The 16250-nt window shown below is 43.6% G+C and overlaps 1 protein-coding gene across 1 annotated transcript; it reads left to right on the forward strand.

Annotated features, from left to right (window-relative positions):
• The first annotated feature begins 4321 nt into the window (after window positions 1-4321).
• On the forward strand, window positions 4322-16211 carry LOC139385243 (SAFB-like transcription modulator). Its single transcript, XM_071130393.1, has 19 exons — window positions 4322-4471; window positions 6953-7040; window positions 7124-7248; window positions 7436-7463; window positions 8572-9049; window positions 9667-9710; window positions 10124-10236; window positions 10494-10643; window positions 10989-11098; window positions 11188-11339; window positions 11429-11589; window positions 11675-11814; window positions 11910-12090; window positions 12306-12430; window positions 12787-12963; window positions 13152-13568; window positions 13670-13817; window positions 13938-14098; window positions 15789-16211. The coding sequence occupies exons 1-19, from the start codon at window positions 4337-4339 to the stop codon at window positions 15889-15891; spliced, it is 3036 nt and encodes a 1011-aa protein (XP_070986494.1). The 5' UTR covers window positions 4322-4336; the 3' UTR covers window positions 15892-16211.
• Window positions 16212-16250: the final 39 nt, after the last annotated feature.

Raw genomic sequence — 16250 nt, forward strand, 5'->3', positions numbered from 1 at the left:
TATGCATATATGATAAACAGAGAGTAGCAGTAGCGTAAAAAGAGGGGTTGGGGGGGTACACAATGCAAATAGTCCAGGTAGCAATTTGATTACCTGTTCATGAGTCTTATGGCTTGGTGGTAAAAACTGTTGAGAATACTTTTTGTCCTAGACTTGGCACTCCGGTACCGCTTGCCATGCGGTAGTAGAGAGAACAGTCTATGACTGGGGTGGCTGGGGTCTTTGACAATTTTTAGGGCCTTCCTCTGACACTGCTTGGTGGAGAGGTCCTGGATGACAGGCAGCTTAGCTCAAGTGATGTACTGGGCCGTACGCACTACTCTCTGTAGTGCCTTGCGGTCAGAGGCCGAGCAATTGCCATACCGGGCAGTGATGCAACCAGTCAGGCTCTCGATGTTGCAGCTGTAGAACCTTTTGAGGATCTCAGGACCCATGCCAAATCTTTTTAGTTTGCTGAGGGGGAATAGGCTTTGTCGTGCCCTCTTCATGACTGTCTTGGTGTGTTTGGACCATTCTAGTTTGTTATTGATGTGGACACCAAGGAACTTGAAGCTCTCAACCTGCTCCACTACAGCCCCGTCGATGAGAATGGGGTCGTGCTCGGTCCTCCTTTTCCTGTAGTCCACAATCATCTCCTTAGTCTTGGTTACGTTGAGGGATAGGTTGTTATTCTGGCACCACCCGGCCAGGTCTCTGACCTCCTCCCTATAGGTTGTCTTGTCGTTGTCTGTGATCAGGCCTACCACTGTTGTGTCATCTGCAAACTAAATTATGGTGTTGGAGTCGTGCCAGTCCATGCAGTCGTGGGTGAATAGGGAGTACAGGACGGGACTGAGCACACACCCCTGGGGAACTCCAGTGTTGAGGATCAGCGTGGCCGATGTGTTGCTACCTACCCTCACCACCTGGGGGCGGCCCGCCAGGAAGTCCAGGATCCAGTTGCAGAGGGAGGTGTTTAGTCCCAGGATCCTTAGCCTAGTGATGAGCTGAGGGTACTATGGTGTTGAACGCTGAGCTGTAGTCAGTGAATAGCAGTCTCACATAAGTGTTCATTTTGTCCAGGTGGGAAAGGGCAGTGTGGAGTGCAATAGAGATTGCATCATCTGTGGATCTGGGCGGTATGCAAATTGGAGTGGGTCTAGGGTTTCTGGGATAATGGTGTTGATGTGAGCCAACCTTTCAAAGCACTTCATGGCTACGGACGTGAGTGCTACAGGTCTGTAGTCATTTAGGCAAGTTGCCTTTGTGTTCGGGCACAGGGACTATGGTGGTCTGCTTGAAACATGTTGGTATTACAGACTCAATCAGGGACATGTTGAAAATGTCAGTGAAGACACCTGCCAGTTGGTCAGCACATGGTAATCCGTCTGGCCCCGCAGCCTTGTGTATGGTGACCTGTTTAAAGGAGAGCTTTGTACGCGTCTCTGTGTGTGGAGTACAGTTGATCTAGAATATTTTCCCCTCTGGTTGCACATTTAACATGTTGATGGAAATTTGGTAGAACTGATTTTAGTTTCCCTGCATTAAAGTCTCCGGCCACTAGGAGCGCCGCCTCTGGGTGAGTGGTTTCCCGTTTGCTTATTTCTTTATACAGCGGTCTTAGTGCCAGCACCTGTCTGTGGTGGTGAGGAAGATGTCATACATTTCCAGGCCATGGACACATACTAGTCTGTGATGACCTAAATGCCAGAACTGGACAAGAACCTGACATTCTCAGCACACAGGGGGACAAACACCTACCTGGAGGTGACAGTATTCCCTCCCAAATATGCACCCCTAGACAACTATGACAAAACAACCAACAAAAATGGGTCACAAGTCTTGCAGCTCTGTTGCACGCTGGGTCTGTACATTGTCAATGGTAGGCTTCGAGAAGACTTCTATGGTAGGTACACCTACAGCTCATCCCTTGGCTGTAGTACTTTAGATTGATTGATCACAAACCTCAACCTAGAGTCTCTCAGAGCGTTCACAGTCAGACCAATGACACCCCTATCAGATCACATCAACATCACAGCCTACTTTAACAAAGTAATACTATCATGAGGCATCAAAGCCAACCAAACTGCATACTATTAAGAAACCCTATAGATGGAAGGAAAGTAGTGGAAATCTACCAAAAAAACTGTTGGGCAACAACAAATCTAATCCCATTTAGACAACTTCCTGGACAAAACATTTCACTACAATAGTGAAACTATAAACTTGGTAGTAAAAATACTAAACTGTACATTTGACCTTTCAGCTTCTCTATCAAGTCTGAAAGTGTCAAGCAGACAACCTAACAAAATGAACAACAATGACAAATAGTTTGATGAAGAATGCAAAACCCTGAGAAAGAAATTGAGAAACATGTCCAACCAAAAGCACAGAGACCCAGAAAACCACATCAGAATTAGGACTATACCCGCTAGTTGTCAAAATTCAGAAAAGAGCTGTTAAAGTCTACAACCACCTAAAAGGAATCAATGCGCACGCATTCCACCACAACGCCATCACCTACAGAGAGATTAACCTAAAGAAGAGTCCCCTCGGTCAGCTGGATCTGGGGTTCTGTTCCAACACAAACAGACCACACAGAGCCCCAGGATAGCAACACAATTAGACCCAATCAAATTATGAGAAAGCAAAATGATAACTATTTGACACACTGGAAATAATTACTAAAAACTGAGCAAATTAGAATGCCCTAAACAGAAAATACCTGACAACTGTGACTGACCCAAAATTAAGAAAATCCTTGATTATGTAAAGACTCAGTGATCATAGACTTGCTATCAAGAGAGGCCGCCATAGGCAGACCTGGCTCTCGGGCACAGGAGGTTGGTGGAACCTTAATTGGGGAGAACGGGCTCATGGTAATGACTGGAGCGGAATCAGTGGAATGGTATCAAATACATCAAAACATATGGTTTCCAGTTTTTTTATGCCATTCCATTTGTGCCGTTCCGGCCATTATTATGAGCCGTTGTCCCCTCAGCAGCCTCTAATGCTGAGGGGAGAGAGAAGACAGACAATGAACCCGCAACTCACAAAATGAGGTGGACACTGAGTGGCACATCCTAACCTCCTGCCAAATGTATAGATATACATATTTCCCACAGATCCACAAAGAATTTGAAAACAAACCAAACATTGATAAACTCCCATATCTGTTCGGTGAAATTCTGCAGTGTGCAATCATAGCAGCAAGATTTGTGGCCTGTTGCCAAGAGAAAAGGGTAACCATGTGGAGCATATATGTTTTAAATACCCACAATATTTATGTTTATCTTTACCTACTAGTCGTACTATAACTATTTGAACGTTGCTAAAACACTGTGCATGGCTGATAATATATACTAACACTTGAAATCACAGGAGGTTGGTGGCACCTTAATTAGGGAGGATGGGCTCGTGGTAATGACTGGAGCGGAATCAGTGGAATGCAATCAAATACATCAAACACATGGTTTGATGCCATTCTATTTGCTCTGTTCCAGCCATTATTATGAGCTGTCCTCCCCTCAGCAGCCTCCACTGCGAAATGTCTTTATCTTTTTAAAACCTTTTTGAATGCAATATTGACTGTAAAATTCGAATCGTTTTTGTTGTTGTTTTGTGTCTTCTCACTTTTGTTTATTTTACTTGCTTTGGCAATGGAATACATGTTTTCCATGCCAATAAAGCCTTTTTGAATTGAATTGATAGGAATAACATAGGTTTCAGTAAGGTTGGGTGCTTAGCATTCATAGCCATGGTTGTCAACTGTACAGCAGAAATGTAACGTAAATCACAGAAAATATATGTTGGGGTGGCAGCTGCAGAGAAGTACTTGGGTGTACAAGATTTTGTTGCAGAGGAGTTACAAGGTGTGTTGAACGATAGTGTCCAGTCCTCCCAGGCTGCCAGCCTGATGTAGGATCAGATAGGGCTACATTGTGGAATAAGGGTGAGGTTTTAATGGATGTAGGGTTAGTTGGTAGTGATTTATCTTCCCTTTTGTGTCACACAGTGTAATGAATTTACACTCCAGAACAGTAGGTGGAAACAAAGGCCTTGATAATAGAAATAGATTATTAACAAAGATGTGCTACTATCTGTGTTAATAAGGTGGCGGCATGCGCTTTATACGTTTGTTTGCGGACCGCCATGATATCATAGAAGAAGATAGACGAATAAGGAGGCCGTGACCAGCGTCCCACTCCAGTACAGTAGTTGGCAGTGTATGCATATTTCAGTTGGTTGCGATCGGCCAATACACATTTTGAGAAGAATAACTTTGGGGCCATTGCGTGAGCATGCGTGCTTCCCTTCTGCACACACAATTTTACAACAACACATCCAGCGAGGTAAAATGGCGTCGGGTGCCATTTCAACGGAGTCAAAGAAAATAACTGATTTACGAGTTATAGATCTCAAATCTGAACTCAAGCGAAGGAATTTAGATGTCACAGGTGTGAAGAATGTTCTAATTGCCAGGCTGAAACAGGTAACGAGCTCAATTTATTTGTACATGGCGAACGCAAAGCTAACGGACGCTAGCTAATGTTAGCTACCAAACAGTTGTGGTACGAATTTGATTGAGTCCGCCCTCAACTGCTGCCAGCTAGTTTAGCTACTGGTTTGCTATTCAACTTGTTATGGGATGAATGTCTATCTATGTACAGCTTGCTTTTTTCGTAGTTGCCAACTAAGATGTTTAGCCTGCTAGCTAACGTTACCGTTGGATGCTGTCTTGTTTTCCAACTGCGGTACTGCGTGCTCGCGGCCTGGCTTTGGTCAGGTTGACAAGGTAGCCCACAGTCCTGCATCGATGCAGTCGGTGTGGGGGCGTTGGTAACGAATGTTAGCTGGCCATGACATCTATCGCATTCAGCATGTGCATAGCTACCTAGCAAGTTACATGTCTCCTTTAGAAAACTAGGTTGCTTTAAGCCCACAGAACATCCACACGTTAACTAGCTATCTCATTTCGCGAAATACCTTGATCAGAGTTAACTAACGTCTATAATAAAAAAATAAAACAACTTATTTTTCACAGGCGCAGAATAAAACCGATGTAGACCTTACCGTGAAATGCTTACTTACAATACCTTATTAACAAACAAAGCACTTTTAATAAGAATAAGAGTTAAGATACTACTTGAATATCCCCTATAGTAAATATTATGTAGTAGCTAAACCTATCAATGTTACATTGAGCTGGGTGAATGGAATATGAATGACAGTCATCAAATATGCTGTAATAGAAATAAGACCATGCTCATAATTTTTATTTTATTTTTTACCCTCCATCACCTTAAACTGCACCGTTTACCACTAAATTGGGATTAGGTGTAAGGTTAGCAGTGTGGTTAGGGTTAACAACTACCTCTTTCCCTACTGTATTTATTTATCTTGCTCCTTTGCACCCCATTATTTGTATCTCTACTTTGCACATTCTTCCACTGCAAATCTACCATTCCAGTGTTTTACTTGCTATATTGTATTTACTTCGCCACCATGGCATTTTTTTTGCCTTTACCTCCCTTATCTCACCTCATTTGCTCACATCGTATATAGACTTATTTTTCTACTGTATTATTGACTGTATGTTTGCTTTAGTCCATGTGTAACTGTGTCGTTGTATGTGTCGAACTGCTTTGCTTTATCTTGGCCAGGTCGCAATTGTAAATGAGAACTTGTTCTCAACTTGCCTACCTGGTTAAATAAAGGTGAAATAAATAAAAAATAAATTTTTTAAAAGTTCAATTGTAGAAATAGGCTGGGCTTATAACTTTGTCTGTGGTAACTAGTGACAACCCGGTATGTAGGAATAAACAATGCCTATTCGGCAACTGCAATGTATTGAGCTGTTGTAGATTTCCGACTTGTCCATGGCAGTAAGGTTAGTGCTATCGGGGATCCTTGGGGGGTGAGTGATTTACATTGGCGGTGCGGAATAGGCTTTTTTTTTTTTTTCCCCAATGAGTAACGCCGTTGTGCGTTTTAAACATAGTGTGTTTGAACTACATACTTCTGTGTGATTAAGAGTGGCTGAGCTAGAGTGGTGTTTGAGACAAGGGCGGATCCCGAAGGGCCTCAGGGCTGTGTCTTTTTACTAAAATGTCTGTAGAGTCCGAATGGCTTGCGCTACAAACTATTATCTATAAAAGTTGTTGGAAGGCTAAGGGTTACTTCTACCGAGAAGAGCATAGTGAAATTTTTTATTTAACCTTTATTTAACTAGGCAAGTCAGTTAAGAACAAATACTTATTCACAATGACTGCCTACCAAAAGGCCTCCCGTGGTGACGGAGCCTGGGATTAAAAAATGCATAAATAGAATATAAATATAGGACAAAACACAACAAGAGAGACAACACTACATAAAGAGAGACCTAAGACAACAACATAGCAAGGCAGCAACACCTGAAAACAGCATGGTGGCAACACAACATAACAACATGGTAGCAACACAATGTAGTAGCAGCACAAAACATGGTACAAACATTCTTGGGTGCAGTCAACAGCACAAAGGTCAAGAAGGTAGGGACAACAATACATCACACAAAGCAGCCACAACTGTCAGTACGTGTCCATGATTGAGTCTTTGAATTAAGAGATTGAGATAACTGTCCAGTTTGAGTGTTTGCAGCTTGTTCCATGGTGTATAATACTGTAATAAGCTCACATAGTTGTTGTCACAAACTCCAGTTGTCACTGACTAGTTGGATATTAATATCACAGCGGGCGAACAATTTCTGTACTTACAGCATTCATATAAATTAATTTTTATCACGTTTATGCTTTAGCGGACCAATTTTTTTTTTTTAGATCTGTCATTAAAACTCATGCATGCAGTTGTTTTGTGTTCTACTTGTAGCCCTGGTTGTCCTGAAAAGAAAATGGTAAAACACTTCATTGTGAGGCTAAATAGATAAACGACTAGTAATTACAATAGTGTTTTATTTAAAAAAAAACTTTCTCAGGCCATTGAGGAGGAAGGTGGAGATGCAGAGACAATTGAAATTCCACTCCCAGCAGACACGCCTAATAGAAAAAATGCAAAAGCTAAAGGTAATTTGACATTCCTAATATTTAAATTACTGTTCAATATTTCTGTTTTCATTTTGATTGATATGACTCCATTACTTCTTTAGGAAAGAAAGTGGACTCTGACACTGACAATCCAATGGAAGAGGAATCCTTTTCCAAGGAAGAGGAATACTTCTCCTTCTCCAAGGAAGATGAATCTCCTACCAAGGAAAACAAATCTTTTTCCAAGGTTAGTGTCACATGAATATGTTTGTGTTTACCCCACTCTCTCACAGTAGACTAGAGATTATTGGGTTACCATACCCAGATTAGATAATAAAAAGTACTGGTATTCAGATTGGTTAACCCGGTTTTAGTAAGGCAGTAGACTGAAACTGTCTGTGTGTATTTACCTTTCACATTTGTCTTTTTATCAGGAGGGAGACGAGGATGACATTGAAGAAGGTATGTTTGTTTTCACACCCTATTGAATAGATTACTTTTGGGGGGGGGTTGCAGGTAGCCCCCTTTGCGTGAAGGTAAGAATCTGCTATGCCCCCTCTCTCCTTTATGCCTTCCATTTCTTTTGTCTGCTGGCTGGATACTCAGCAAGCCTGTTTGTGGAGGACTTGCTTATTTTTGGCACAGTACTTTTTTTGAGGGTGGGATGTTAACTACTCTTCCCGGCCTGAGATGCAATGGGGCTCCAACAACCATACAGACTGCATAGTACATTCTCTCAAGATAAAAAGCTCAGGAATCAACAGGCTTCTTCAAGGTGAGGGAAAGGTATGCCGGAAGAAGTCAAGCTGAGTTAGAGGGAGATCCAGTGTGCGCTGATGATACCATGGGGGACTCCTGCCCATTGGGGCCCATCCTCCTGTAGCACCCAACTGCAGTACAGATGTCTCAGACGGAGAGAAGAAATCATCACTGAGAATGCTCAAAGACCAACCAGGACATGATGTACAGTCTTGAGGACACATTTGCTAAGGACTTGAGCCAGTCACTACAGTCACAAGGACAATTAAAGATGACATCTATTTTTTTGTCAACCATCCCAAGTCACTTAATAAGACAGACTTTTATGAGGGAAAGAAGACATGGGAGATGACCATAAAGACTATGATGGGAGAGCCCTCGGCAGTAGAACGGTCATCAAATGAGACTGAATTTGACCTCCATGGCTTTGGGCACAGATTTTTTGGGGGTTACGGAAGAAGTTGGACAGATGCTCTTTTCATTTCATTTGTTCAAATGCCCTCTCTTCAAACTGAAGAACTGGAATGGAGCTCCTAATGACAGGAGCATTGAAGAGTAACTTCACTGTACAGTACTCATAACTGTAAGGATCGCAAAAGAAGTATTGGTGGTGAAAATGACATGAAGATTATTAAACCACACCACCATTTTTCAATGAGGAATGTATGTTTTGTTGTTCCTGTGGTCTTCTACCCTTCGATGACCACTAATACTAAACTTGCTTTCTATTCTACTTTCTAGGTCAAGTAACAGACATGTCAATGTTAAACATTGTTTTTTTGCCATGTTTTATCCTTATTAAATCCCTCAGATGTAACTGATACAGATGATGGTACTCGCGAAAATTCTAAACCTCCACCCAGTGAGGACGTTGAGGCAGAAGCCGAGGCGGAGGCTGAACAAGTGGAGGAGATCGAAACTGAAGTTGCCGTCTCCGCTAAAGAAGATGAGGACGATAACATATCCGTCACACTCCAGAATGAAGATGCCATCACGCTGGATGTTGATGGTGATGACCTCCTGGAAACAGGTAAACATGTGAAACTTCCAGATTCAGAGGCAGACAAGGGCTGTGACGAGCCAGAGGCCTCTGCTGAGACGAGCCCCAAGGATGCCATGAAGATGGAAGTGGAAGGCCATAAAGATGGTAAGAAGGATGACGGGACGAAGGTTGACTCCTCTAAGAAGGAAAGCAGAGAGGCCTCGAAGAAAGCTGAAATGGGAGACAAAGACAAGGATTCTGGGAAGAAAGGCCCCTCCTCTACTGGGGCATCAGGTCAAGGAAAGAGGTTTGTCTTTCTAGCTATGTCAGTTCTTTAAGATACTACTACCAAGTTCCAGCTCACTGTGAACGCGGCATTGTGGGTAGCCTCAAGATTTTTGTAACTTTTTTTCCTAATGAGAAATGTTCATTGATGTACCTAATGAGCCTCCCATTTGTTACTTTCATTTGGTTGTTTTTCTGAATTTGTGTCATTAACCAGGAGCTGAAAACAGATGTTACTTTCACCTTTCCAGCATGTTTGCCTTTTCCAGTTCCCACGTAGGGCTTTTTTAAAGGGGCAGTAGTCCCTGTGATGTCAGTTTGCCAGAAACATATGAAATGATTCGCTGTGAAGTCGAACGCAATACTGAAGATTTCATTGGTCCAGGGAGTAAATTGGCTGAGAACATGACCCATATCACCCGTGGAAAAGCAATGAAAAGGGCCATTATGGGAGTTTTGTCCAAATGCAAGCCTTGCCCGTGGGGATAAAAAAAAATACATCCATACAGGAAAAAAGTGTTTTCCTTTCTTGACAAAAAAAAGTTGTTTGCCCTGGTGTACGTCATATTCCGCAGGGGATTTCATATACTGGCACTCATCTCTTGTTTCTTTTTATTTGTTGTGAAATCTGCTTTGTAGTTCTTCAAAGGACAGAGATGGAAAGGCCACAAAAGATGACAAAGGTAAGGATTTTACAGATACATTTCTCAAGACGTCACTACTAATGATCAGACGATGGTCAAGCATAGGTCTTTATGTAGTGCATGTAATCAATGTGCAGTATTGACTGGACAGCCAAAATGGCATTATTTTCTCAAGCGTCAGAACAAACAATTGATCTGTGAATTTTAGTACCACTGGTGTAATGTGCCGTATTACCCAGTTTTCCTCACATATCTAAAAAGTACATTTCTTTGGCATTTTAAAGGTGTCTGAAATGATTTCATTTTGTCAAAAGCACCTGCATTTAAACATTTAATTCTTACCGGTAAGTAACATTAGGCTCTTCTAGATTAGTTTGTACAATGTGTAGACATTTTACATGTAAAAGCCTCTACAGTGCATGCATGTATGTTTTTAAACAACCATATTTCAGGAAGTATCAGCAGTAGCAGTGCAAGCAGCTCCACTCGAAACATATGGGTGAGCGGCCTGTCCTCCAACACCAAAGCAGCTGATTTGAAAAATCTCTTTGGCAAATATGGGAAGGTAAGTCTAGAGCTTAAAACATCCGTAAACGGTTTCTTGTGGTGGGGTACTGGGGTTGGATGTTTCTTACTGTATGGGTGTCCTGGTTTTGCTTTGACATATTGGAAACAATTGACTGTTTTACTAAGGGAAAGGGGGATACCTAGTCAGTTGAACAACTGATTGCATTCAACTGAAATGTGTCTAACGCATTTAACCCAACCCTCTACAAGCAGCATGTAGTTGCTCCGCCCCTAAACAAATTCCTCTCTCCGCAGGTTTTTAGTGCCAAAGTGGTTACTAATGCTCGCAGTCCTGGAGCCAAATGTTATGGCTTGGTGACAATGTCTTCCAGTGCAGAGGTGGGAAGGTGCATCTCCCACCTGGACCGCACAGAACTCCACGGCCAGCAGATATCTGTTGAAAGGGTAAGCTGACAAACAGTTGTTTTGCACCTTGTTCAGCTAGAATGTTCAGAGAACGATTACAATTTTACAGTTCAGAATCTTTTCTCTGACTTCTATCTTTTGTGACGTCATAGAAACGTCGAGAGTTCTGAAGGTTTTAAGATTCCATTTTGAGAGAGTTTTCTGCAGAACAACATTGGCTGACATTCTCTTCTGAGCCATTGAGCCAACATGCGTTCTGTCATTTTTGTTGTAGGGAGAAAAAAGGTTCATGGTCCTTTGTTCTTCAATGAATTAAAATGACATTGCTTCAGAATTGTGACGTAGCCTTTAAATACTGTGACGGAGTATTTGTTGTCTTTTCAGGTTAAAAGTGATCCCTTCAAGAAAGAACCTTCGAAGAAGGAATCCGATGACAAAACCAGCTCCATCAAATCGAGTGACAAACGTAGTGCGTCGACAAGCAAGACTAGCAAGTAAGTGAGGAAGAAACACAATCTGTCTTTTTCAGAATGGGGAAATTTGAAAGAAATATTCATTTGTCTGCTCTTTTTCCCCCCTAAAGAACCCAGCCATCCTCCAAAAAAGAGGAGAAGAAGTCCGACAAGCCATCAGACAAAGACGGCAAGGATTCATCCAAGAAGCAGGAGTCCAAAAGCACAACATCCAGCTCAGGCCCAGATGCCTCCAAGAAAGATGATAAAAAGCATGGTGGAAGTATGTATGCTCCCTATCTCAGGTTCCTTTTTATGTATTGTGTTGATGGGTTGAGTAGTAAAAATTAACCTCTGTCCTGTATTGTGTAGGGACCAAGAGCCCTGGCAAGATGGTGGTGATTGATCATGCCAAAGGAGACCTCAACAAAGTGAGACCACCGTTCAGGAGGGGGAGATTTGACAAGCCGGGTTTCACCACCAACAACAACATGATGCAGCGGAGACCCAGATATTTCATGCCTCCCGAAGAGGTTTGTCGCAGTTTTTTTCTATCCGACAGTTTGATCGTGGAACTTTCTTTTTCATAGTTCACCTCTACATGCTTGTCTTTCCTAGATGGAGATGAATAGAGTTAGAGTTTTCCCCAACAAGGGAGGCAGCAAAGACATCCTCCCCTTTGAGAAGATGAAAGAGCAGAGGTTGCGCGAGCGTATGGTCCGGCTGGAGCGCGTCCGCAGGGCTGTGGAGCTTCGCAGGTCAGCCTGAAACAAACTCCTACTCTAATTGTTGTACTCTGTAGTACTGTAAGGGTGCTGGGTACTGATGCTTCTGTGACTTCCTGTCCCGTCAGGCGGCGTGAGATAGCGGAGCGGGAACGCCGGGAGCGTGAGCGTATCAGTCTGATAAGGGAGCGGGAGGAGAGGGAGAACCTGCTCCGAGAACGCCAGAGGCTTGAGGTGGAGAGGCAGAAACTGGAGAGGGAGCGCATGGAGAGGGAAAGGCTGGAGAGGGAAAGGATCCGCATAGAGCAGGTGCTTGGACTCAAATCATTAAGGATGTTTAGTCTTCAAGGCTGTACCTTTTTTGATTGTTGTAAAAAACGACAGGAGGAAGGTGAGTTGTTTACTCATTGTTCATTCTGGTGCTCTTTCAAAGGCTCTTAAGAGCATTTTTGAGCAGCTAATTGTGAGCAAACCATTTAGTGGATTGATGATGTAATGCTGATTTTTATATCTCTGTGATGCAGGAGCGGCGTAAAGAGGCGGAGCGTATGGCTCGTGAGCGGGAGGAGCTGAGGAGGCAGCAGGAGCAGCTCCGCTACGAGCAGGAGAAGAGAAACAACCTGAAGAGAGGCCGCGATGTGGACCACAGGTACACAAGGCCACACTGTAGTTGGGGATGGGATGTTTGTCCGGGGTTTGCTCTGTGTAGTTGAGGCTCTGATCGTGGACAACCAGATTCCACCATTATGTCCATGAAGTTGCAGGACAGGTTACAGAGCAGCTTGTGCAGTACTGCTTTGTCGTCGTCCCCTGCACAAAGACTCCTGGTCTGTCTGCATCCCACGGCAGACAGGGATGCTTGGTCTCAGACATGACCAGCAGATGTCAATTTGACCATCAAGTGAAAGATACATTTTGGTATCATACCTGACCAAGCTCAAAAAGTGGCATTCCACACCAGTTTACTTGTCGCCCAGTTAAAACATTCTCCATTGAATGTTTCAGCCGGAGGAATGATCCCTACTGGAATGGCAACAAGAAGATCCAGCCAGAGTCTGAGGGCCGTGTCAACCAGGGCTCGGACTACAACCGCCAGCAGAACCGCTTTACTGAGTTCAGCCCCCGGGAGAGAGGCAGAGGCTTCCCTGAGGCTGCAGCCGTTGAGCCCAACACCATTGAGAGGTAGGCCCTCTTTGATAAGCCCTCTTATTTATATAGTGCTTTTTGCAAATAAAGCAACCTGAACCTAAACTGGCAAAGAGCAAGCTACACACAGCCCACATAGCAGTTTAGCATGTCTATCCCCCTCCAGTAACAGTCAGCTCTTGACAGAATCTGACAATCCATTTTGGGTGTGGGGGGGTTTTCAGACGTAACCGCTTCAACAGTGAGCCTGAGGCCAAGAAGTCCCGCCCCACTGCTCGCAGGGACAGCTCTGGGTTTGAGCGCTACCCCAAGAACTTTGAGACTGTCCGCAGGGCCGAGCCTCCTCCAACTCCACGCGCAGACATCCGTGACACAGACCGCAGAGAGATCCGAGACAGGGACGAGCGCCGGGCCGCGCCCATGCCGGAGCGCCGGGCCGCGCCCATGCCGGAGCGCCGGGCCGCGCCCATGCCGGAGCGCCGGGCCGCGCCCATGCCGGAGCGGACAGCAGGGGGCAGAGCACCCATGCCTGGCATGTCTCATACCAGCCGCTCCCCCAGAGGCACCGGGCACGCTACTCATACTGGGCATGCAGGATGGAAGAATGACGGCGGCATGAGTGCACCTAAGGGGGACATACGGTCAGAATGGATGGATGCCTAGTGTGCTTGTTTAAGTTTGTAGACAATGACCTTTTTGTTGTAATCCGTGTGGTAATCGTCCTGTCTCTGTGGTTATGTAGTGGAGCTGTGCGTACCGGAGGTATGCGGCCAGAGCGTTCAGGCAGAGATGGCCAGGGGCCTGCTCTCAGAGGAGGCTCCTCAGTTAGCCGAGGAAGATCCAACTTCAGTGGCCGGGATGGAGGAAGACCCATGGTCATGGCAGACCAGGTCAGCACCTCACAAATCCCCCATATCTAAATCTACACATTCAATACCCTCCATTTCCTCTATTTTAGTTACATTTCAGATAGGGAATTCATAACTACAATCTCCCCTTTCTCTACCCAGCATTTCAGCTCTAGCCGCCAGGTGGTGGTGGAGCGGCATGGCCGGGACCAGCCTGCCCCCAGGAAGGAGTGGCATGGTGGGGCTGGATCGCAGGGAGGGGGCTTCCCAGACAGCCGCAGGATGGGAGACAGCCGTGGCAGCATGATGGCCCCACACTCAAGGTATTCACTGCCGTTGCATTAAGACTGTACTTTCCCCTTTATCCAGATTACAACCTCTCACTTTTAGTTCATTGAAATTGGAACCTTTCTTTGTAAATATCACCCTTTCTGAAACAAGCTTCACAAAGCTGGTTGCAATTCCAGTTTCATCCCCCAGAAAAGACAGAACAAATATGGTTCAACTCAAATATACTAATTGATTAAAAAAACATTTATGGGAAAAAAAATGTATGTTAAGGATATTATGAATAGGAAAGGTGGAGTTATGTCACATGTGCAGTTAACACAAATATGTGGAATTGTTAACTCTATCTAAAATTAAAACCAACTGATTGGTCCATTACTGCAAAAATGGAGGCAGCAAGTGGAAGGGGGAGAAGGGGAGCTTGTTAGTCTGGCCTTTATTAAAGACCAAAATTAGAGAGAAATTGTCATGAATAGAAAAATATACCAGTTTTATTTGAGGACCAAAATGTTGACCATGGCACCATACAGGTTGCAAAATACTTGAAGAGATTTCTGATGTGCTGATTCCATGGCACATGGTTTATAAACTGATACTCAAAACTAAGTTTGTCTATTTAAATTATTATACAATATTCTTGCCACCAAAAGAAGAATGTTATGTATATTGGGCATACAACCAATTCGACCACTTATTCTGGTATTGCTCCTGTGTAGCCTGTTTCTGGCCACAGGTTCAGGGAGTGGTTAAACAGTCATAACATTGTTCCAAAATTAGCCCTACAAATAGCACTGTTGGGTGATCAGGAAAGCCATAGTCAATCAATCAACAACAAAAATATATATCCCACCAAATTTTAGAAAGTTTTGAGAATCTGTGTAAGACATCACAGAACAGCTGAAAAATAATTGGCACAAGGAAATCAAGAGCAGGTGGTCTATGGAGATAGGAGGGGTGGATTTAATCTGTAATAGTTGTGGCTGAAATGAATGTCATGTGTACTGGACTTGTCTGAGCACTATGAATTAGACTTGGGTGACATCCATGTTGCCATGCCGGGATATGCTGTAATACCTACACGGAACACAAGGAGTGCTATTTTCAAACCCCACTGCGCCTCTGTAATATTCCATAGAGAATGCTAACATTTTTTACAGTCTCTGACCTAAAGTATTTGCAGGACAGACATCCCAGCTCAAAGTTATACAAGTAACTAAAAATGCTCAACAGTTTGCTGCATCTACAAAGCAAATATTAGACAGCAAGGCTCTTGATCCAGGAGGGGGATTCTCTGCTGTTACCAAGCAAAGCCTGGTTTTGAGAGGCTAACTAGCAAACCAAATGCACAACTATAGAGCATTTAGCACATTTTATACAGTTAACCAGATCACCTGGCATGTGCTACACACGTGAGTGACTCACAGGGCTCCGGTGTCTTGTTGTGTGCTTGTAAACAAACACCGTGACTGGGGACTACCAGTAAGCTTCATAATGAATAATGGTGATGGGAAATGACCACGTGCTCCTAACTGATTGCACAAGTTGACTGTAGGTATTTACTTAAAGTAGATTCAAATTCACTGCCATTTCCAAATACCCCAGTAAACTATGAATCCAAATGTGATATGTATAAAAGTATTCTGGTAGAAGCCATATTTGAGCTTCTATGTATTTACTCATTACTGTATGCGACACTTTTAGGCAAATGTATTTTTGTTTCTCCAGCCACTCTTCCTCTGCAATGAACAGAATCGTGCAGATCACCAACAGTTCCATGTCCAGTGTTGGCGGATTCAAGCCCTTCAAAGGAGCACCCCGACGGTTCTAACTGCCTGTCCCCAGATCAGCTTAAGCTTATTTTTCAAGAGGCTGGTTTCTAGCCATAAGGTCGATATAGATTTTTTTTGTTCTGTATAGGTTACCTCAATGTATGGTTTAACAGTTGTGCTGTGACTTAAACAACCCTGTGCACATAATGTTCAACTTACCTTTTAGAATAGAATTGTACAGCTTTAGTTATTTGTAAGTTTGACATTAACTCCTCTTCCCCTAACTGAAACTATGTAAAATGTAAACAGATCAATGTATTCTTTAACCATCATTTTTAGTAATGCCCCTGGTGCTTCTGAAGGTTATTAAAATATTAATTTTGTCTTCGCTCCTACATTTGACTCATGAAGTGCACAT

This window comes from Oncorhynchus clarkii, chromosome 26 (genome assembly GCF_045791955.1).
Source record: "Oncorhynchus clarkii lewisi isolate Uvic-CL-2024 chromosome 26, UVic_Ocla_1.0, whole genome shotgun sequence".
NCBI lineage: Eukaryota > Metazoa > Chordata > Actinopteri > Salmoniformes > Salmonidae > Oncorhynchus > Oncorhynchus clarkii.